Below are 22,877 nucleotides of genomic sequence, written 5' to 3' on the forward strand. Positions count from 1 at the left end.
AGATGTATGCGTAGCATGGATCATGAGCTACACAATCTATTTCTTGTGCTTCGCAATTTAAAAAAAATCTTTGAAATTATAATTTCCATTTAATAACCATTATATATTTTTTTCAATTTAGGCCAATGGAATGCTTGGTGCCAAGCTAATCAACTGGCAAGCGAAATGCTTTGATGCAACAAAAGTGCCAGAATTTTTGGGTGAAGATGACAGCCCCCCATCTTACTCTTCCCGAACTCCTCAACCTTCTCCAATGATGGGAAGATACACTGTGAGTGACTGATTTTTTTTTTTGGGGGGGGCGGGGGCAAGGGGCAGGGGGAAGAATAATTTATTTAGATGAACTCATCTACATAATTTGCATAATTTTGCCCCAGTTAACAATGGATAGAAGATTCTATTCAACAGCAAAAGCTGCTGGTATTTCTGTAGTGCTCCTCTTTTAGTCTTTACAGGGCAGAAGACAAAATTGGAAACGGAAGCAGGGAGGTTTTGGAGTGAGGAAGCATGGTAAATAAAAAGTGTTCTTGGGAGACCTCTGAGAGTAGAAAGAGCTGCTCGCTGGTTAGGGATGGGGTTCCAGAGTACAGGAGAATGGTAACGGAAAGGGAGGTTACCAATGAAGGTGGAGGAGGGGCTGGAAACCACGATAGTGCTGGAGGAGTAGTGTGCGCATGGGTTGGCTAAATGTGGATGGAGAAGAACACCAAGACCATGTGAAAGGACATAGATTTGAAGGTGAGATGAGGATTTTGACACCAATTCTCTGCTGCACGGTGTTAATTTCTCCACTTCTCATGGCCTCTTGGAACTGGTAGCATTGCTGGTTAAGGAGGAATTAAGGCAATAGTTCAGAAGGACATTAGCTTGGACGATGTGGAATCTATATGGGTAGAGCTGCAGAATACCAAAGGGCAAAAAACGTTAGTGGGAGTTGTGTACAGACCTCCAAATAGTAGTAGTGATGTTGGGGAGGGCATCAAACATGAAATTAGGGGTGCGTGCAATAAAGGTGCAGCAGTTATAATGGGTGACTTTAATATGCACATCGATTGGGTTAACCAAACTGGAAGCAATACGGTGGAGGAGGATTTCCTGGAGTGCATAAGGGATGGTTTTTTAGACCAATATGTCGAGGAACCAACTAGGGGGGAGGCCATCTTAGACTGGGTGTTGTGTAATGAGAGAGGATTAATTAGCAATCTCGTTGTGCGAGGCCCCTTGGGGAAGAGTGACCATAATATGGTGGAATTCTGCATTAGGATGGAGAATGAAACAGTTAATTCAGAGACCAAAATCCAGAATTTAAAGAAGAGTAACTTTGAAGGTATGAGGCGTGAATTGGCTAGGATAGATTGGCGAATGATACTGAAGGGGTTGACTGTGGATGGGCAATGGCAGACATTGAGACCGCATGGATGAACTACAACAATTGTACATTCCTGTCTGGCGTAAAAATAAAAAAGGGAAGGTGGCTCAACCGTGGCTATCAAGGGAAATCAGGGATAGTATTAAAGCCAAGGAAGTGGCATACAAATTGGCCAGAAATAGCAGCGAACCCGGGGACTGGGAGAAATTTAGAACTCGGCTGAGGAGGACAAAGGGTTTGATTAGGGCAGGGGAAATGGAGTACGAGAAGAAGCTTGCAGGGAACATTAAGACGGATTGCAAAAGTTTCTATAGATATGTAAAGAGAAAAAGGTTAGTAAAGACAAATGTAGGTCCCCTGCAGTCAGAATCAGGGGAAGTCATAACGGGGAACAAAGAAATGGACCAATTGAACAAGTACTTTGGTTTGGTATTCACTGAGGAGGACACAAACAACCTTCCGGATATAAAACGGGTCGGAGGGTCTAGTAAGGAGGAGGAACTGAGGGAAATCCTTATTAGTCGGGAAATTGTATTGGGGAAACTGATGGGATTGAAGGCCGATAAATCCCCAGGGCCTGATGGACTGCATCCCAGAGTACTTAAGGAAGTGGCCTTGGAAATAGTGGATGCATTGACAGTCATTTTCCAACATTCCATTGACTCTGGATCAGTTCCTATGGAATGGAGGGTAGCCAATGTAACCCCACTTTTTAAAAAGGAGGGAGAGAGAAAACAGGGAATTATAGACCGGTCAGCCTGACATCGGTAGTGGGTAAAATGATGGAATCAGTTATTAAGGATGTCATAGCAGTGCATTTGGAAAGAGGTGATATGATAGTTCCAAGTCAGCATGGATTTGTGAAAGGGAAATCATGCTTGACAAATCTTCTGGAATTTTTTGAGGATGTTTCCAGTAGAGTGGACAAGGGAGAACCAGTTGATGTGGTATATTTGGACTTTCAGAAGGCTTTCGACAAGGTCCCACACAAGAGATTAATGTGCAAAGTTAAAGCACATGGGATTGGGGGTAGTGTGCTGACATGGATTGAGAACTGGTTGTCAGACAGGAAGCAAAGAGTAGGAGTAAATGGGGACTTTTCAGAATGGCAGGCAGTGACTAGTGGGGTACCGCAAGGTTCTGTGCTGGGGCCCCAGCTGTTTACACCGTACATTAATGATTTAGACGAGGGGATTAAATGTAGTATCTCCAAATTTGCGGATGACACTAAGTTGGGTGGCAGTGTGAGCTGCGAGGAGGATGCTATGAGGCTGCAGAGTGACTTGGATAGGTTAGGTGAGTGGGCAAATGCGTGGCAGATGAAGTATAATGTGGATAAATGTGAGGTTATCCACTTTGGTGGTAAAAACAGAGAAACAGACTATTATCTGAATGGTGACAGATTAGGAAAAGGGGAGGTGCAACGAGACCTGGGTGTCATGGTACATCAGTCATTGAAGGTTGGCATGCAGGTACAGCAGGCGGTTAAGAAAGCAAATGGCATGTTGGCCTTCATAGCGAGGGGATTTGAGTACAGGGGCAGGGAGGTGTTGCTACAGTTGTACAGGGCCTTGGTGAGGCCACACCTGGAGTATTGTGTACAGTTTTGGTCTCCTAACCTGAGGAAGGACATTCTTGCTATTGAGGGAGTGCAGCGAAGGTTCACCAGACTGATTCCCGGGATGGCGGGACTGACCTATCAAGAAAGACTGGATCAACTGGGCTTGTATTCACTGGAGTTCAGAAGAATGAGAGGGGATCTCATAGAAACGTTTAAAATTCTGATGGGGTTAGACAGGTTAGATGCAGGAAGAATGTTCCCAATGTTGGGGAAGTCCAGAACCAGGGGACACAGTCTAAGGATAAGGGGTAAGCCATTTAGGACCGAGATGAGGAGGAATTTCTTCACCCAGAGAGTGGTGAACCTGTGGAATTCTCTACCACAGAAAGTTGTTGAGGCCAGTTCACTGAATATATTCAAAAAGGAGTTAGATGAAGTCCTTACTACTCGGGGAATCAAGGGGTATGGTGAGAAAGCAGGAATGGGGTACTGAAGTTGCATGTTCAGCCATGAACTCATTGAATGGTGGTGCAGGCTAGAAGGGCCGAATGGCCTACTCCTGCACTTATTTTCTATGTTTCTAACTGCCATTTTTTAAGCCACAATTTTTTAAGCCAATTGCGGGCAGATTTGTGCTGGCTTGTACCTCTAGAAATTGGTTTAAAGTGCTCAAATTAACAGCATTGCACACTTACAGCTGGGATAGAAGAATGGACTGGATTGAAGCCATGGTTTAGTGAAATGACACCTCACTGACTCTTCTAATCCATGTACAAGAAGAGAAGTATGTGAGAAGGCAGTGTGATTTAAATATTTATTCTTGTCAGGAATTTCTGGCTTGTAATTCTATACAAACAGCAATCAGTAAAGAGAATCAGATGGGAGTCTGCAGTCTTTGTTATTAAAATACCTGTAATAAAGACCAGTTAAAGAAGTACTGTTGGTAAGAAGGCTTCTATAACAAAACAGTATGTTTGCAACTACAGTACTCGAAACATTCTTATTGAAAAAGGTACAATTGGCTTGCAAATGTCCATTTTTACTGACGAGTTAATATAAATCGCTTGATTTCCAAAGGTACTGTTCAGCTTTTAAGATTTTCTATCAAGTCTTAAAATGTTATTTCCCAAGCAGTTATCCCCTCCTTGTTTTTTGCGGCTCCTCTCCTGAAGGTGCTGACTCTTGCTGGAGTACAGTTCCATAGGTACAGTTCCTCTAGTACTGAAGCTAAGCGACTTTTTATTCCTGTGTAATCATAGACAGAGTGCTGGCAAGCTTACTGAACCAGAGAGCTTCATAGTCAAGCCAGTCCTGTCCTTACCCAACATCCGCACAGGTACTGTCTAGGATGGATAATAACTAGGGATCACAATTGTTTTTGCCTCCCAAGCCCAGTGGTGCTGAGGCTGATTTATAGCATCCTAACTGCTACCCAAACTTGTATAGCTCAGTATAAAGCAGGAATTGAATCTGGGACCTTATTTGCTCCTTTCACAAATAGTGCTGTACTAAAAGAGGGAAAAACTTATTTTTAAGTATCCTTGAATTTTATAAAAGTACAGTTTAAAGCATAGACATTAGGGTAAACTCATAATTGTTGAATTTCTAAATGAAATTTAAAACTATACATACAAGGCAATGTTTTGGATGAGGTTGATAGAAAATATGTTAATGCTCTGAATATTAAGCCACCAATAAGGATTTGAAATGCATCCTTTTACTAATGTGATTTTTACTGGAAATATCCATACTTTTGTCATTCAAGGATTTTCTGGGGGGAGGAAAATGTTTGTTTAAAATAAAATCTGTTTCTTGAAGGGACTCCTCAAAAATCTTAACATTCAAGCGCACATAATTTGGCACTGGAGCTTTTCTTTAATTAGATCAGGTTATTGGCCCCAAGTTTCCACATGATTTGCTCCTGATTTTTAGGAGCAACTGGTGTAGAACGGAGTATCTTAGAAATCGGAATTCTCCACATTTAGTTTTCTGCAGTTCTAGTCAGGTAGAACAGTTTCACTTTGGAACTGAATTTATTTTTCAAAAGGGGGCGTGTCCGGCCACTGACACCTGATTTGAAAGTTTCCACAGTGAAAACGTACTCCAAACTAACTTAGAATGGAGCAAGTGAAGATTTTTGTACGCTTGAAAAAACCTTGTCTACACTTTAAAAAATCAGGCGCAGGTTACAAATTAGGCGTAGGGAACGAGGTGGGGGGTGAGGGGGGGAAGGGAAGTCATTAAATTCTACAATCAATCCTTAGTTATACTTATACAAATATTATACAAATAAATCCAACCTGAATAAAAATTTATAAGCAAAGAAAAGATTAAATAAACCATGTTCCTACCTGTGTGAAAGTGCTTCAGGCAGGCCTTTCAGGCAGCAGTGTGGCGTCGGTGTCTCTCGACGGCAGGGGCAGGCAGCAAGCAGCCTTCGAGCTGAGCTGCGGTGCTTGAGGCAGGGGTGTGGCGTCAGTGTCTCTCGACGGCAGGGGCAGGCAGCAAGCAGCCTTCGAGCTGAGCTGCGGTGCTTGAGGCAGGCCTTCATTCCCCACGAAGATGCAGCACCCGGACGGACGTGAGGCCATTCGGCCATGGGATTGCAGCGGCGTCAGTGGCTAGCCGGGAGCCGAAGAATCAGGAGTGGACGTGAGGTCATTCGGCCATGGGATTGCAGCGGCGTCAGTGGCTGGCCGGGAGCCGAAGAATCAGGAGTGGACGTGAGGCCATTCGGCCATGGGATTGCAGCGGCGTCTGGCTGGCCGGGAGCCGAAGAATCAGGAGTGGACGTGAGGCCATTCGGCCATGGGATTGCAGCGGCGTCAGTGGCTGGTCGGGAGCAGCAGCAGCCTTCGAGCTGAGCTGCAGTGCTTGAGGTAGGGGTGTGGCATCAGTGTCTCTCGACGGCAGGGGCAGGCAGCAAGCAGCCTTCGAGCTGAGCTGCGGTGCTTGAGGCAGGGGTGTGGCGTCAGTGTCTCTCGATGGCAGGGGCAGGCAGCAAGCAGCCTTCGAGCTGAGCTGCGGTGCTTGAGGCAGGCCTTCATTCCCCGCGAAGATGCAACACCCGGACGGACTTGAGGCCATTCGGCCATGGGATTGCAGCGGCGTCAGTGGCTGGTCGGGAGCACCAGCAGCCTTCGAGCTGTGAGGTGGACTGACTGAGGCCATTTGGACAGGGAGAGGCAGCCACATCGACATCTTTATATTTAAATTTGCAGAATGGGTGCACCACATATTATGCAATGGTTTGCTTCCTCATGCAAGAAATTCTTTGTTCTTGGTGGAAGTTGATCCATTGCAAAGTTGAATTGGCACTTTTATTTCTCAATACACAGTCCTTAATTTGCAGGCACCGGTTCTGCAAGTTTAGCAGTGAAAAGCTGAACTCGCTGATTTCAGCAGGTGATTTATTCAGCAGTGCTGCTAAAAGCACTCCCTCACACACGGAAATATCAAGAAAATTAAAATACAAGCCTTTGCAGGGGTCCAAGAAACAAATCTTCACTTTTTCTGCAGCACTTTTAAAAATGGCCGAGTGCCAATGTTTACTTCAGACTGCGCGTGCGCGAACGCTCCAACGCGCACGCACAGGGTTGCCGGCACCAAGAAGCCTCATTTAACTTGTACCCGCCCCCTCCTACTTACAAAATCGGCGCGAGTGGTAGGCTCCGCCCCCTGTACGCCGCGCCAAGCAGACATCGAGCTCCAAGGAGCTCGAGAATACCGTTTTTTTTTCAGGCGTCGTTTTCGGCGCGAAAAACAGGCGCCCAGCTCTGAGGTGCGCCTTTATCGCCGCGTGTGGAAACTTGGGGGTCATTGAATTGACGGACTAGTAGAAATCTCATGGGAAAATTAGTTCAAAATAAATATTTGATCAAACCTTTCTAGTGGATGTTAGAATAGCACGTCAGTGTAATGGCTCTATGATGTAGGACTTATGAAAATATGTGGCAGTATAGACGGGGAAGAAGGTTGATCTTTAAACGACTAGTCACATAGTTTGTTTAGAAAACTCCAATGAAAGTTTTGTTCGCCTGGAATATGAAGATCTAAAAGTAAAAAAGAAGTTACAGCTGTTGGAACATAGCGGGGTCATTAAAGAAAGAGAAATGCTGAACTTTGTATTCTATTTTATACTTTGCCTACAGATATCAATATATTGTATGTATTGCTGATACTTGCCATAACGTTTTTTTGGTTTTTCTTTTCATTTCAGTTATTTCTTTGCATTAAGTCCCACTCACCCATCATCATAGGCAATCCCTCGGAATCGAGGAAGACTTGCTTCCACTCTTTTTAAAAAAAAAAAAATAAAAAAAAATGAGTCCTTAGATGGCTGAACAGTCCAATATGGGAACCACAGTCCCTGTCACAGGTGGGACAGATAGTCGTCGCGGGAAAGGGTGGGTGGGACTGGTTTGTCGCACACTCTTTCCGCTGCCTGCGCTTGGTTTCTGCATACTCTCAGCAATGAGACTCGAGGTGCTCAGTGCCCTCCGGGATCCACTTCCTCTAATTAGGACGGTCTTTGGCCGGGATTCCCAGGTGTCGGTAGGGATGTTGCACTTTATTAGGGAAGCTTTGAGGGTGTCCTTGTAACATTTCCTCTGCCCACCTTTGGCTCGCTTGCTGTGAAGGAATTCTGAGTAGAGCGCTTGCTTTGGGAGTCTCGTGTCTGGCATGCGAACAATGTGGCTTGCCCAGCGGAGCTAATAGAGTGTAGTCAGTGCTTCAATACCGGGGATGTTGGCTTGGTCGAGGATGCTCACGTTGGTGCGTCTGTCCTCCCATGGGATTTGTAGGATCTTGCGGCGACATCTCCTCTGTGCTCGCTGACCTGCATTGGCGTCCGGTCCCTTAATGCTTCAGCCTTGTGCTGAAACCTCTCCATGGTCTCACCCCTCTATGTAACCTTCCTCAGCCCTACAACCCTCTGAGAAGCCTGCGTTCCTCCAACTTTTATCTCTTGTGTATCCCTGCCCCTTCGCCCCACTATTGCCGATCATTCCTTCAGCCCTCTAGGCCCTAAAGCCTGAAATTCCCTCCCTAAACCTCTCTGCCTTTCCCACGTACCTTGGGGCACTCCATTTGGCACACAAATTCCTAACAAGTACCTGCTGATTCTTTTTCTTCTGTCAATTTATTATCTACATCCAGGTATTTCCTTGAATTCCCACTACTTTCAGTCTTTTGTGAGGAACTTCACTGAAGGCTTCCTAGAAATCCAAGTATGCCATGTTCATGTGTTATCTCAAAAAAAAAGTCCAGGAGGCTAGTCAGGCAGAATCTTTTCTTTATGAAGTGGTGTTGGCTAGATAATACTAGATTATCATGTATGCTGCTGATAATTATTTCAATTATTTCTCCAATTATTGATGCAAGGCTGATGAGTCTGTAGTTACACAGATTCGATTTATCTCCTTTATTTAACATGGGGACATATTGGGCCCAAGTTTCCACACGCGCCTAGAACGGCGCAGTCCCGACCTGAACGCCCGTTTTTCGCGCAACAAAGTGCGCCTAAAAAAATCCTCGGTATTCTCCACCTACTTGCAGGTCCTCTGGCCCTCGGCGCAGCCAGCACGAGCTGTGGGGGGGCGGAGCCAGGTCCCTGCGCTGAAAACAGTGCCGGGACCTCTGCACATGTGCGCTACAGTGGGCACGCAAGTGCAGTAGCTCCAGGCGCCCGAACTGTGTGGGAGGGGCCCGAAGCACGCAGCTCTTAGCCCTGGCTGAATGGCCTCACTGGGGCTGCGTGAATAAGGCTCCTACCACGGCCAGCTCCTGCTCTCCCCCCCCCCCCCCCCCCGACCAGACCCGACACTCACTCCCCACCCCCCCCCCCCCGCCTCCGGACCGGACCAGACCCGACACCCGCTCACCCCCCCCCCCCTCCGGACCAGACCCGACACCCGCGCCCCCCCTCCCCCCCCGACTGACCCGACCCGAGCTCCTGTTCCCGCTCCCCGCCTCCCCGACTCGACCCGCGCTCCTGTTCCCGCTCCCTGCCCCCCCGACTGGACCCTACCCGCGCTCCTGTTCCCGCCTCCCCGACTGGACCCGACCCGCGCTCCCGCCCCCCCCCCCGACACGAATCCCGCTCCCGGACTGGATCCGACCTGACCGCTCTCCTCCCTCTCTCTCTCACTCTCTCTCTCACTCTCTCTCACCCTCTCTCACTCTCTCTCACTCTCTCTCTCACACTCACACTCACACACTCACACTCACACACTCACACTCACACACTCACACTCACACACACACTCACTCACTCACTCACTCACTCACTCACTCACTCACTCACTCACTCACTCACTCACTCACTCACTCACTCACTCACTCACTCACTCACTCACTCACTCACACACACACACACACACACACACACACACACACACACACACACACTCTCTTTTCCCCCCCCCCCCCCCCCCGACCCGAACCAACCTCCCCTCCCCGACCCAACCCAACGCCACCTACCTGTAAATCTAGTGCTGGGGACGGGCCCTGCCCGAAGTCTCGGGCCGACCCGTTCAGCCTTCAGTCCCGAAAGGCCTGCACTTTCACACAGGTAGGAAGATGGTTTATTTAATCTTTTCTTTGCTTATAAATGTTTATTCAGGTTGGATTTATTTGTATAAGTATAAATAAGGATTTATTTTAGAATTTAATGACTTCCCTTCCCCCCACCTCGTTCTGGACGCCTAATTTGTAACCTGCGCCTGATTTTTTAATGTGTAGAACAGGTTTTTTCAGTTCTACAAAAATCTTCACTTGCTCCATTCTACTTTAGTTTGGAGTACGTTTTCACTGTGGAAACTTTCAAATCAGGCGTCAGTGGCCGGACACGCCCCCTTTTGAAGAATAAATTCTGTTCCAAAGTAGAACTGTTCTACCTGACTAGAACTGCAGAAAAAAAAATGTGGAGAATTGCGATTTCTAAGATAGTCTGTTCTCCACCAGTTGCTCCTAAAAATCAGGCGCAAATCATGTGGAAACTTGGGCCCTATAGCTTGTTCCCATTCTAGTGCCCAAGGACCTGGTTCCTAACTTTTAACAAGAGTTAAATCAAACCATTGTTTTTAAACACAATTGAAATTGAGAAACTGCAACCCAGAAGCTACTTAATTACAACATACCAAACCATTGTATGTGAACAAACTAATAATAATAAAATGGTTTCCTAGGTACATGACTCTACATTACAGAATAATTTAAAAATACCACCAGCTCCTCCTGGAAAAATTCAGAAAAGTCCTCTGCCAGATATGTTCAACAACCCAACTGCTCAACGCATGGCTTCCATTGAGAGGAACACTGATGCATTAGGTAAGGAATGGAATTTAACAAATGTTCGCTAAATGTAAAATTTCAGTATGGTCCAAGTAATGTTGCTGAAATTGATCCTTTCTTAATACAAGTGACATACATATTTGGGTTTCTAAGAATGATGTGAGCAAGGAGTTCTGGTTATACTGCCTGCAATATCACAATAGAATGGAAAGTTCCAGGCACACATAGTCAAACATGTGCATAGACCACTATTTACCTGCCTCTAACTACCAGTGAGATCTGTAGTGATTTGGAAAGTGTTGATAGATAAGTCTTTAGAAATTGAATGTGCTGGTTCAATAAGCATAATAGATTTTGATTTTTTTTCTGTTTAAAATTGGGTTTTGCACCAACAGAAGTTATTTCAGCCAATATGAGGAAAAGTAAAGTGAGATTATCTCTTGGCGGTGAGCATTTGCTTGAATTCTATTTTTGTGATTAAATCTGATGATAAAAAGAAACCTAACTTGCACTCTTGGGTAACTGAAGAAGCTAATTCTGCTCTCGATGGAGAAGGGGTTAAAGGGGATGGATGCAAATTGAACTTTTACAATGCTGGAGGCAAAGGAAATCATTTATAGAAAATCAGAGTTCTAGAGGGCATCATTGTGTTGAAGAGCAAAATTTAAGAAATGACTTATGTTGGGTTATGGATTTATAGTGCAGACTGCCACTTAATATGGCATTTTCTGACTCTTGAAATGCCCATAATGGAATTGGGTTATTTCTTTGATTCAACAGGTAGTGGATGTATATGGCAGGACAATCTCTGGATTCTGAATCTGTACTTTCCTCATTCCTATGTTACCTTTTAAATATTATGGTAAAATGTTGTATATTTATAGACTAATAATTGAATAAATTGCAGCCTAACCAAGATACAGAAAGCTACTTTTAACTTTCCAAATGCGACACTTAGAATTTGTATTTGGCTTATGTTGTAATTGTGGCATTCCTAGACATAGTCATGTGTAGATAATATGAATGTTGAGGAGATCGGGAAGTAATGAATAGAATTTGCCTTTCCACAGAGGATATCAATCTATCAAGATCCATTTCTGTTGCAACTGGACTGAATATGGTTCAGAGGCCAAAGGTGAAAAGCATTTTTCCACACACTGCAGGAAATAACAAGAATATGTTGAGCTTCGCGGAAGGTGACGTGCTAACACTTCTTATACCAGAGGAAAAAGATGGCTGGCTGTATGGAGAACATGACATGACCAAAATGTGAGTATTTGAAATCGTTACAAAGTAAGAAATATTGTACTTGTATCACATTAGGCACAGGAGTCGGCTATTCAGCCCCTCGAGCCTGCTCCGCCATTCAATTAGATCATGCCTATCTGCAGTCAATCTACCCATCTTGGCTCCATATCCCTTGATCACTTTACCTAATGAGAAACATTAGATTCATTAATTTATTAAAACATATGGATATACATTGTGTTAAAGGACAAAAGTGTAAAAAATGCAAGTATGCTTTTAAAACCACATTAGGTTTTATAGATTTCCATCTCACTTCTTCACAATAGTTTTATCTTATTAACTGATGAACTATGTAATGGCTATTTCTAAAGCTGTTCTCTTCCAATCTTCAATCCAGCTCCCAACTCAATATTCTCAAATCTGAGGGTCCCAGAACAGCTAGCAGCTGATGACCACTGATGGTTGACCTCCGTTCACTCTAATTGTTGTTTTTGGTGTGCGGTCCCTTTAAATTTGCGCTGTGGCTACTATGCACCCATATCTTTTCTAATGGAACAGCTGGTGGGCAGCCTGCGTGGGACCTCCGGATTGATGCGCACCCACGCAGCATAGGGGGAACGCTGATGTTGACCCTGTCCCAAATCTCAAATTTCCATAACTGAGGCAAGTGGCTCACACCTGTGTAGGTACGTGAGAGGCACCCTTCCCGTTGTCTGCCGTAGTTGGAGTGCCACCCAGCCACTTGAATAAAGGAACCCCGAGGCCCATGAATGGCCAAAGATAACAGGAAAACTTTTTTTTTAAAGAATTCTCTGAAGGTAATTGATTTCCCCTCAGCTGGTCTAGATTCCAATGAGTGTATTGGAGGTTTTGCTGGCTGGAATTCCTGGGGTATCCCTGGATCTCCAGGCATGCCCCTAAAGTCTCTTCTAGAATGAAGCGGATCAGACAGAAAACTTGTCTGCCTGCCATCCCCCTACCCCACCCCAACCGGAATTTAGAATGGATCAGAAATGGAGCAGAAATCTGGTGGATCCAGGTTATGCCCCAAATTCCTGTTGCCTTCTGGTAACCCAGGAATTTTAATCCCAGTGTGTCTAATGCTAATTTAAAGTAAAAATCAACATAACATAAATCGCATTCTGTTCCACATCTGTACTGGGGGAGGGAAATATGTTCTCTAATCTTGCTGGAAGCTTGTTAATTTTGTGCCTGCACCTCCTCCTTCTGTTCTAACAGGTTAAGTAAATATGGAATGATCTTCATAACAATTCCCATTTAATAATTAGATTCAAATGAATAATACCTGCCTTAATAGGGTTAGGCCCATAAACATAAATAAGATATTGAAGGGGATTCACATTTTCCTATTCATACAGAATAAATTCTGTTCAATTAGAATCAGAGTAATTATAACTTGTTTTAAATCTCCACATTAATAGTTTGAATTGTAAGAAGACTGACATCATTGAATTGCAACTTGCTGTGTTCACTTTTTCATTCATTCTTGAGCAAGCTGTACTGCAGTCATCTACAGAAGCAAAAAGTGACTATGCCCATCTTTCTCATGTTTGCCTGCTGGTGTACAAAGTAGCCTAGTCTCTGAGTTATGACTATTCTAATATGCTTAGGTGATAGATAAAGTGGCAAGTTGTCCTCAGTAAACACAGATTAAAGTAACTACAGTTAAAGATGAGTTTGTTATGCTATTGTACACAGGGCACTGCTTTTAATCATTAGTTTTCTAATTGTTTGTGTTTTCATGTGAAAAAAAAGGCAGTCACTCTGCACCAACAAGGTTACTAAAGACTCCACAGGCTATAAAATAAGAGTGGAATTTTCCCACATACATGGTCACTGGAGAGAGAATATGCCACTAACGGCAGTAATTAGAAAACTATGCAAAGCGCACTCTGCATTTATTGAGCAATAAACTCTGCAACAAATTATTCTTTGTTCAAGCCTACTTGGTCATTAATGATGTACTACAATCAAATATGAACAGAGTGCAATGAATAATGTATTTGTGACAACTTCTCGTGCTTGCGCACATGAGAGTAAACACAATGTATAATACATGAGGTCCACCAAACTTATTTTAAATATATAACTGGAATACACCTTTTTCCCTTGAGGTTTTTAAAAAAATTTTTTAACTCTAACTATGTAGCATACTTTCATTTTGTAGGCCATTCGGTTCACACTTTTTTGCTTCAAGCTAACATCAACCATGACTTCAAGGTGGTATTTACCAAATATAATAAAGGGCTACTAAAAGCATTGTGCTTTTTTAAATTATTAATTCTCTGAATGAGGGAGTCACTGGCAAGGCAAGCAATTAGTGCCCATCCTTAGTTGCCCTGAGAAATTGGTGGTCAGCTGCCTTTTTGAACCAGTGTAATTAGTGTGGTGAACACCCACCATGCTGTTAGATAGGGAGGATTTTGACCCAGCAACAATGACCAATTTATTTATTTAATGCAGAACCACTGAATGTTTATCACAGAATTGCATGCTTGCTGCAAAAAAAAATTGACTCTGGCACAGATCAGAAACAATTTTTGAAAATCAGTTCCTTGTTCCTGCCTGAAGCTGATTAATGGGGTTAAGTTTTGAGCTTCAGCGATGTTTATTGTCTATATGCAATTCCTATTGGTGCAATGCATGCTGAATTGATGGTACAATGTGAAAAACAGATGGTGGATTTTTCTGTAATTCACTATTCATAATCGCCCTTTAGGATGTCTGTGTCGCACAGCGCTATATTCAAACACCTGCAACATCAAAGGAATTGACCGTCAATTAAGTTTCAGATGACTAGCAACCTGTTCAAGCTTCACTCTTGTGGTTTTTAATGTTATTTGAACTCTTCTATTGGATTGCTGTTTTGTAATTCACTGACAGCCATCCACTATCCTCTTACTTTCTGTTGCATTAGAATTTGTAGAATTCCAGAGGCTCGTGTTTATGCTTTGAGAATTGGTTTACTATTGATACGTATTGCTGCTATAACAACAAAAGGATCATTGCAGTCAGAACTTTGAGGGGGAATTTTAAACCCCCACCCCCTAGGACGGGCGGGAGCAGAGGGTGGGAGGGGATGGTGGTTCCTAATTAAAAAAATCTGAAACCTGACCCCCAACTTGTCTCCGGTTTTAAGGGAGGCAGTTTGGGGTGCGGGTGACTAACTGCTCTCCAGAGGCGGGGGCGTAATTTAAATATTTTAATGAGGCTGCGTGCCTCAAATTATAACAGTTTTAAGTTTAATTGCTGCGGGCCACATTTCCTAGAGCACGGAAAACCGGGCAGCTGAAAGGAGAGAACGGCTGGATCCAGCAGATAAATACCTTCCAGCACAGGTTGTGGGTCAAGCGGAGCACGAGTGCTCTTACCCCCCCCCCCCCCCCACCCAAGCTAACCTGCCTCTCTTCCACCCCTCCTTGCAATCTGATGCTCCTCCATTTCCCCACCCACCCCTTCAACCTGTGATCTTCTCTCTCCTCACCCCCACCAACCCTACGTTGTCCTCCCTGCCTGCGATCTTCTCACCCCGACATTAAATTTGGCAGGACCTCTCGGGTGTCCTGCATTTTCCGGCCGCTACGATCCCCCACTCCCTCCCCGTAAATATTGGGGCCTTGGTTTCTAACTGTAGACTATAAAATTGTCTTTTTTTTTAAAAGCATAAATGAAAGTCCTTATGGATTGAAATAGCAGGAATGAACAGTTGGATAATTTCAAGTTTTGCATTCATATCTCCCAAAATGTTGTTTGGGTCAGATTATGAAAATCAGATTGGCTGGTTGCAAGTAGGGAGAGGCTAGGGGCCTCTAGAGTTCACTGGATCCTAAGTATAAATAAAAATATTTACTGGAGTTGCTCCCAGCCACCAAAGCAATCTTGTTGCCAACAGCCTACCTGAAGGGACACTTCTATTGCAATTTAGCAATAGCACATGCACAGAAAGGAGCAAAACTAGTAAACCATCCCACTGTAAATCCACGGGGCTATTTTAAATCGGGCAGGCCATTCCAGATTTAGTCAAAGTAAAGTGAAAAGATTTCTTGCTGCTCAAATTTTGAGACCAGTTCAGATTTGGAATGCTGTACAATACATTTAATGTCAAAAACTTCAGATGCTGAATAATGTGTTCTCAAGTTCTTCCAAAACTGTTCTTGAAAACAATACAGAGAAATGTCAAATCTGTTGGCAATGTTTACAGGATATTAATGTCCTTGTTTAATTACAACATACATTTTTGCTTCTTGTACAGGAGAGGCTGGTTTCCAACCTCCTACACCAGGCCATTAGAACAAGGTCCAGATATGTCGTCTGCACCCAGGTAATGCATCTTGCAGTAATTGTCATATTAAAATCTTTCAATTGCTACATTGGTGACAAATTCTCGTGTGTCTCTTTAATAATCAGAAATTTGAGTTGCTGTTTGTAGCACTTTCGCGTGAAACCAGAAGCATTTACTTAATAGATTGTTGATCAGTTCATGTTTGACATTTGTTGGTAACTCTCTCCAGATCGTTTGTGAAAGATGACACATAATAAAAACATGTGTACTTTATTAAGTCCCAGGCTTATAGAAAATAGGGAATTTATACCATTTTTTTTCCGGTATATTTAACTTCCTGAACCGTTGACTAGATTTTTAAAACATAACACCATAAAGCTGCAATAATTATAATTCTAAATTTAATGTAGAATACCTCTCCTGAATCAGCAATCATGTTACTATTGTAAATCAGTCTGTGACCTGCTGCTGTTCCAGTCCAGAGTAATGAGACAGCACTTTGCATTAAAATATCTTTATTACAAATTATAACCACACTTAATGGAACATCAGTTTCTGAATGGAGGGGAGAAACGTGGGATGGGGTGAAAGAGGAATACTCCATGTGCTTTAGAAGACTTGATAAATGTTGTTGGAAATCTCTTTACTTGGAAAGGAACTATGCAGTTTATCCAGATCTCAAAATATCCTCGAGACTTTATCATTCTGGGTCTCCTGACTCAGAAAACACATCCAGCAGATCTGTCTCCTCACTCTGGCAAACCATTCAGCTCAAGTGGGACTGGCATCCTTTTCACTCCTGGATATTGACTCATATACTTAAAAGAACTTAAATACTTGGGTCATAATTTACTCTGCTGTTATGGCAGTCTACCACTAATCCCAGTGGGGTGAAACAGTTCCAAAATAGGCCTCAACCTGGATACACAGACCCCAGCTTACGGTGGGAGTTCCCAGTCTGTGCTTGTCCTTACAAAGCTAGTACGGGTAACAAAAGGGATTGGGACTTCCTATGTTGGGAGTTTTTACTTCCCTACCTCAGTGAAACCTGGAATATGTTTGGAGGCTGGTACGTCCTGTGACATGAGGCATTTTGGCCTCTAAGTTTGCAAATAATAACTTTTATTTATATAGCGCCTTTAACGTAGTAAAGCATCCCAAGGCACTTCACAGCAGTGTTACAGACAAACAGATAAATTTGACACTGAGCCACAGAAGAAATTAAGGCAGATGATCAAAAGCTTGTTTCGAAGTAGGTTTTAACGAGCGTCCTAAAGGAGGAAAGGGAGGCGGAGAGGTTTATGGAGGGAGTTCCAGAGCTTAGGGCCCAGGCAGCTGAAGGCACGTCCACTGATGGTTGAGCAGTTATAATGAGAGATGTTCAAGAGGCCAGAATTTGAGGAACGCAGATATCTTGTGCGGGTGTGAGGCCGATGAAGATTACAGAGATAGGCTCCACTGGGGCATGGGTGTGTGGGGTCTGAATCCCAAGGGAGAAGGTGTTCTTTTTATATTGTGCACCAATTCTGGCCAAAAGGTAGGGGACTTTCGGTACTGACCGTATTGCCCCTCCTGAAAACATCCACTAACATCACGCTGCAGGAACTCCAGCACATGCTGTCATGATGTCATCTGTGGCAATCCAGATTTCCATAGTAGCTATCCAGAATGATCTGAAAAGAGTCTGTCTCATATTTAAATAGGAAATTGTGTATTAGTAAGACATTTAAAGCCTTGCTTTTATTACCAATGGTTGAAGATCTAGAAGGAGCCATTAATCCTGTTTCAGATGGTGTGAACCATGAGAGGCTGCCATCTTTCTGGCTGCAATTGGGTTAAAGCATCAGCCTGTAATAAAGGCCAGTGGTGCAGTTTTTGTACTACTTTAAGGTTTTAAAAAGCTAAAGTCACAGTTGCAGCTTTCAAACAACAGATTACTGCCACAGCACAGAGGCTGTGCGAGTAGGAATAATAATAGGTGCTGGCTGGAATCTTACCAGATAAAGGAAAGTACTGGTTTTGCACATGCTAAACTCTTGGACTATTATTTTCATATTGGTGTCACATGTCAGAAGTATAGGTGCAACTCAAAAAGGGAGGGTCCAGTGAAGGTAAATTATCCCTGCTTGTGCAGCTTATGTGTTGCTGCTAGTGCTCTGGAATCATCTCGCTATGTAAACCCAAAGCAGTTCTGTGTAGACTAAATATGTTATTACATTGCAGAGCTATTACAATGCCTTTTGTAGAAACTGGCCCGTTTATATTGCAGGCTGATTTGTACAGCATCAGCTACAAATATAAATAAATTCATGATTAACTATGCATGCACGGTTGTTGCTCTAAAGATTGGTGCATACAGGCTGGTGGGAGTGAAACTACCAATTGTTTCACCTGTCTGTGCAGGATGTAAGCACTTATTTTTTTTGGCAAAGGTAAATTAGGTGCCCCGATGCCAAATATTTATGATGCTGCCACAAACACGGGCAAGCATCACCTCTTGGTAGGGTGCACTCTCCCACATTAGCACAGCTCTGTCTGCTTTCAGTGACGGAACTGCTGTTGACAGCAAAGTGCATAGGGTACCATCCTCTGATGGTAGGAGGATTTTTATTCATAACAAAATTGAAGCATTTGTTAGACACGATTATTGTGTATTCCTTTGTACTTGAATAGGAATGCTGACAGCAAGACTCTTTAGGCTAGACTTTACAGTTCCCGCCGCCACCATCCGTATCTTGATGGTAATCGGGCAGTATGAAGATATGGATTCATACCGCTGGATTACCGCCGAGCTGTAAAGCTTCAACTTTAACCTTATTCATTCCCGGCGGTAGCGGTGGCAGCAGTGTGCGGTCTTAGTCTTCGTGTAAGGCCGGCTTCATCCTGACTGGCCTTACTGTACATGCGCGATTTTTTTTTTGTGCATGCGCGATGGGGTTTTCTTGTGCAATTTACATATTCATTTCATGAATCATTTGTTTGATGATTTATATATTTAGTGTATGTTGCCAATTGTGTTGCCACATACCTTTAATCATTGTGTGGCAGATCTGCCGGGCTTGGCTGAAAAAAATATCGGAGCATTACTGGAAATCCCTATGATTATATATTATATAATAAATGATGAATATTTTTGTGTCCCTCCCATTTTTTTTTCCTTTTTCTGATGCTGCTGCTTGCCATCATGCATCCTGTTTGCCTAGAGGGGATGGATGATCTGGCCACCAATAAAATGCACTAATAATATAACCTGCACTTTAAATCAGCCTTTAGCTCTGATTCCAAAATGGCATCCATATCGCTGGGACAGGGGCACTTAAGTGAACTCTTTTCATGGCGCTATTAATTGCCGGCGGTATTTTGGGCGGTACTTTAAAAAATCGCGTGAAAATCAATCGCATCTACTGGGCGGGCGGCTGGATTTACCGCCAGCGTTCATTGGACCCCGAAACTAACACCGGCGGTAATCGGGCGGTATATGTGTGCAAGTTTGGATCTCAAGCTTAAATCAAGCAGTAATGCATTAAAAACTTTAAATCGGGCGGTAATACATTAAAAACCTTAAATCGGGCGGTAGTCAGGCGAAAAGATCGCGAAAGTTTAGCCCTTTGTATAAGCCAACAACTTTCACATTCATTGAATCAGTAATCAGGATTGTGCAAAACTGTTGTATATATTATTCCTGTTTCACTACATGCCTGCCTTATAATGAGTTGCTAAACCAGTTCCTGAAATGATAATGTCATACCTGCTGTTTTGTATTTAAATAAGAGAAACACCTGATCCAAATAATTGTGGCAAAGTCTAGCACAGCCTCTTTGCTGTATTATAGATATAATTAATACATTCTAGGTCAGCAGGAATGTAGAATATGTTTCAACAGGGATGGAAGTACAGTAATGGGTTTTATCTAAAATTTGTGCTCAAGAAAATTTAAAATTTACATGGATGTTTTTGCAACAGGTTGATCAGGTCATTATCATTTTGCCAATTTGTGCTTTTTAATTAACAAAAAATCTTAATTGTTAACTAATCATTTAAAAAATGGGAAACTATTCCGAAAACTGTTGCAAAATATTGGTTTTGGTTTGTTTTTTAGGTGTTTTTTATTTGCAGTTTTTGAGCTGCAGTATGTTAATAGATATTACTTTAATTCTGTAATAGAAATAACAATTTGCACCTTTCACTACCTCAGGATGTCCCAAAACGCTTTACAGCCAATGAGGTACTTTTTGAAGTGTAGTCACTGCTGTAATGTTGGAAACAGCCAGTTTGTGTGCACCAACTCCCACAAACAGCAATGTGATGATAACCAGATAATCTGTTTCAGCGATGTTGATTGAGCAATAAATATTAGCTAAGACACCGGGGTGAACTTCCCGGCTCTTCTGCAAAATAGTGCCGTGGGATATTTTGTGCCCACCTGAGAGTAGACGTGGTCTCAGTTTATCGTCTCATCTGAAAGACCTCTGACAATGCAACTCTCCCTCAGTACTGCACTGGAGTGTCAGCCAAGATTGTTGTGCTGAAGTTTCGAGTGGGACTTGAACCCACAACCTTCTGACTCCGGGGCGAGAGTGCTACCCACTGAGCCATGGCTGAGAACCATACACTATACACAATGACCAATTACAGTTAGTTTGCTGATGACCTTCACAGCTAGGCCTGGTATATAATAATCATACCTGTGTTGCAGTTGCTAACAATATTATATCTCCGATGTTGTTTTGGCTTTACTGTTGTACGTGTGATTTTCTTTCATCCAAGGGTTGAAATGCATCTCTCCAGCATGGTCCTTGTTCTGATGTGGGGGGTGGGGGGTTGTTAAAATTGGAACTTGGCTGGAAAGTAGAATCAGATTTTCTTTTGGTCTGGCCTTTAAGTGCACATTTCTGGTAGCTGTGTAACAAGCTGAGATACATTGCAATTGTTAAACCTAAAAGTTTTATTGAAGTTACCCCTGCATGGGCTTGTTAGCTTGGATGGTTACAGTGTGGTGCTAATAACACCAAGATGGTGAGTTCAATCCCTGCACTGACAAGCTACACTTGAAAGGCAGTGATTAAATTTTTCTTCTGGGTGGATGAGGGCAGTGCAGTTGATGTGTATACGGACTTTCAAAAGGCGTTTGATAAAGTGCCACATATTAGACTTGTTAGAAAAATTTTAGCCCGTAGGATAAAAGGGGCATTAGCCGCATGGATACAAAACTGGCTAACGGATAGAAAGCAAGGAGATGTGGTAAATGGCTGTTTTTTGGACTAGAAGGAGGTATATAGTGGCTTTCCCCAAGGCTCCGTGCTAGGACCACTGATGTTTTTGATGTACACTAGTGACTTGGACTGAGGGGAGGGGAGGGTGTAACAAGGCACAATTTTGAAATTTGCAGATGACATGAAACTTGGAAATGTAGTAAACAGTGAGGAAGATAGTAATAGACTTCAAGAGGACATAAGCTGTTGAAATGGATGGACACATGGCAGATGAAATTCAATGCAGAGAAGTGTGAGGTGATACATTTTGGTAGGAATGAGGAGAGACCTACTAAATGGTACAATTTTAAAGGGGGCACAAGAACAGAGTATGTTTGTGAACAAATCTTTTGAAGCTGGCAGGGCAGGTTAACAAAGCACATGGGATCCTGGGCTTTATAAATAGAGGCATGGAATACAAAACAGGAGTTATGCTGCACCGGCATAAAACACTGGTTTGGTCCATCTGAAGTATTGTGTTCAATTTTGGGCACCATGCTTTAGGAAGGATGTGAAGGCTTTGGAGAGGGTACAGAAGAGATTTACTAGAATAGTTCCAGGGATGAGGGATTACAGTTACATGGATAGACTGGAGAAGCTGGGATTGTTCTCCTTGGCGCAAAGAAGGCTAAGAAAAGATTTGATAGCGGTGTTTAAGATGATGAAGGGTTTAGATAGAGTAAATAAAGTTTCTAATGGCTGAAGGATTGAGGAGAGGGCACAGATTTAAGGTGATTGGCGAAAGAACCAGAGGTGACACGAGGGAAAACCTTTTTACGCAATAAGTGATTAGGATTGGGATTAGCACTTCCTGATGGGGTTTTGGACACAAATTCAATAGTAGCTTTGAAAAGGGAATTGGATAAACACTTGATGGAGAAAAAATTGCAGGGATATGAGGAAAGAGTGGGGGAGTGGGACTAATTGGATTGCTCTTCAAATGAGCCGACGCAGACTCGATGGGCCGAATGGCCGCCTTCTGTGCTGTACTATTCTATGATTCGATGTTCAGAAATCCAATTTGCAAAGTAAAAGAGGCAGGAGAACCGTAGACACTGCTCCCTTCACCGATCCCTGAATTTCACCTGAATGGTTCTGCTCTATTCCATTAACTCATTTCTGGATCAGTCTCTCCCTTGCCACTTGGGACAGGAAGGATTGGATTTTACCAACCTCGGTGGGTCCCGGCCTTGCTGCCGGCTCTGACCCGCTGTCCAAAATGATTTCCCCCTGATTGGGCTTGTTAAGCCCACCCAGTGCGTTTGCTGGCCGATTGAAGGAAGCGGGTCTGATGACATCATTTGATGACCGTCATCAGCCAGTTTCCTTAAAGGGACCCTGCGCAAATTTATTTTGACATTTGTGGTGTCCCTGTTCTACAGCATTGAGGTGCTGCAAACACTGACAATCACTGCACAGAGGTGCACGACTGCACCCAGGTTCTCCCATGACACACTCCATATGCTTATGGAGGGAGTGACAGCACACACGGAAGTTCTTTTCCCTTCCAATAGGCGGAAAAGCTCCCCCCCCCCCCAGGACACCAACACAGCCTTGTTGAGATATCGTCCAGAGGACCAGGCTGCAGTGATGCAAATATTTCAATGATCTCAGTAGATCACAAAATGTTACTGCAAAGCCACACTCCACCTGAGCCTGCTGTGCCACCAATTACATCCCCATCAGTCTGCGTTCCCTACCCTACTCCTGCACATCCTTACCTTGCACTATCACCCATCCCTCTATCTACATTATCACATCCCCCATCTCTCTAGCCACCCCTCACACTCGCCCTCATCCTAATGCAATCATACCATAGCGAGAAGATTCGAGTATAGGAGCAGGGAG

At 43.5% G+C, this 22,877-nt stretch overlaps 1 protein-coding gene across 9 annotated transcripts in view; it reads left to right on the forward strand.

Annotated features, from left to right (window-relative positions):
- The window catches only part of baiap2l1a (BAR/IMD domain containing adaptor protein 2 like 1a), a 166,440-nt gene that overhangs the window by 97,775 nt on the left and 45,788 nt on the right, over positions 1 to 22,877 (forward strand). For 8 of the 9 annotated variants that reach the window (XR_011596800.1, XR_011596799.1, XM_070900759.1 and 5 more), the window contains exons 8-12: positions 122 to 271; positions 10,121 to 10,262; positions 10,622 to 10,672; positions 11,297 to 11,495; positions 15,748 to 15,816. Coding sequence is in view for 7 of the 9 variants with exons in the window: in XM_070900759.1 (XP_070756860.1) it covers positions 122 to 271; positions 10,121 to 10,262; positions 10,622 to 10,672; positions 11,297 to 11,495; positions 15,748 to 15,816 (611 nt within the window). In the remaining 2 variants the exon portion in view is untranslated. The remainder of the gene's footprint in view (positions 1 to 121; positions 272 to 10,120; positions 10,263 to 10,621; positions 10,673 to 11,296; positions 11,496 to 15,747; positions 15,817 to 22,877) is intronic. The other variant, XM_070900764.1, reaches the window with a different exon arrangement.

This window comes from Pristiophorus japonicus, chromosome 15 (assembly GCF_044704955.1).
Source record: "Pristiophorus japonicus isolate sPriJap1 chromosome 15, sPriJap1.hap1, whole genome shotgun sequence".
NCBI lineage: Eukaryota > Metazoa > Chordata > Chondrichthyes > Pristiophoridae > Pristiophorus > Pristiophorus japonicus.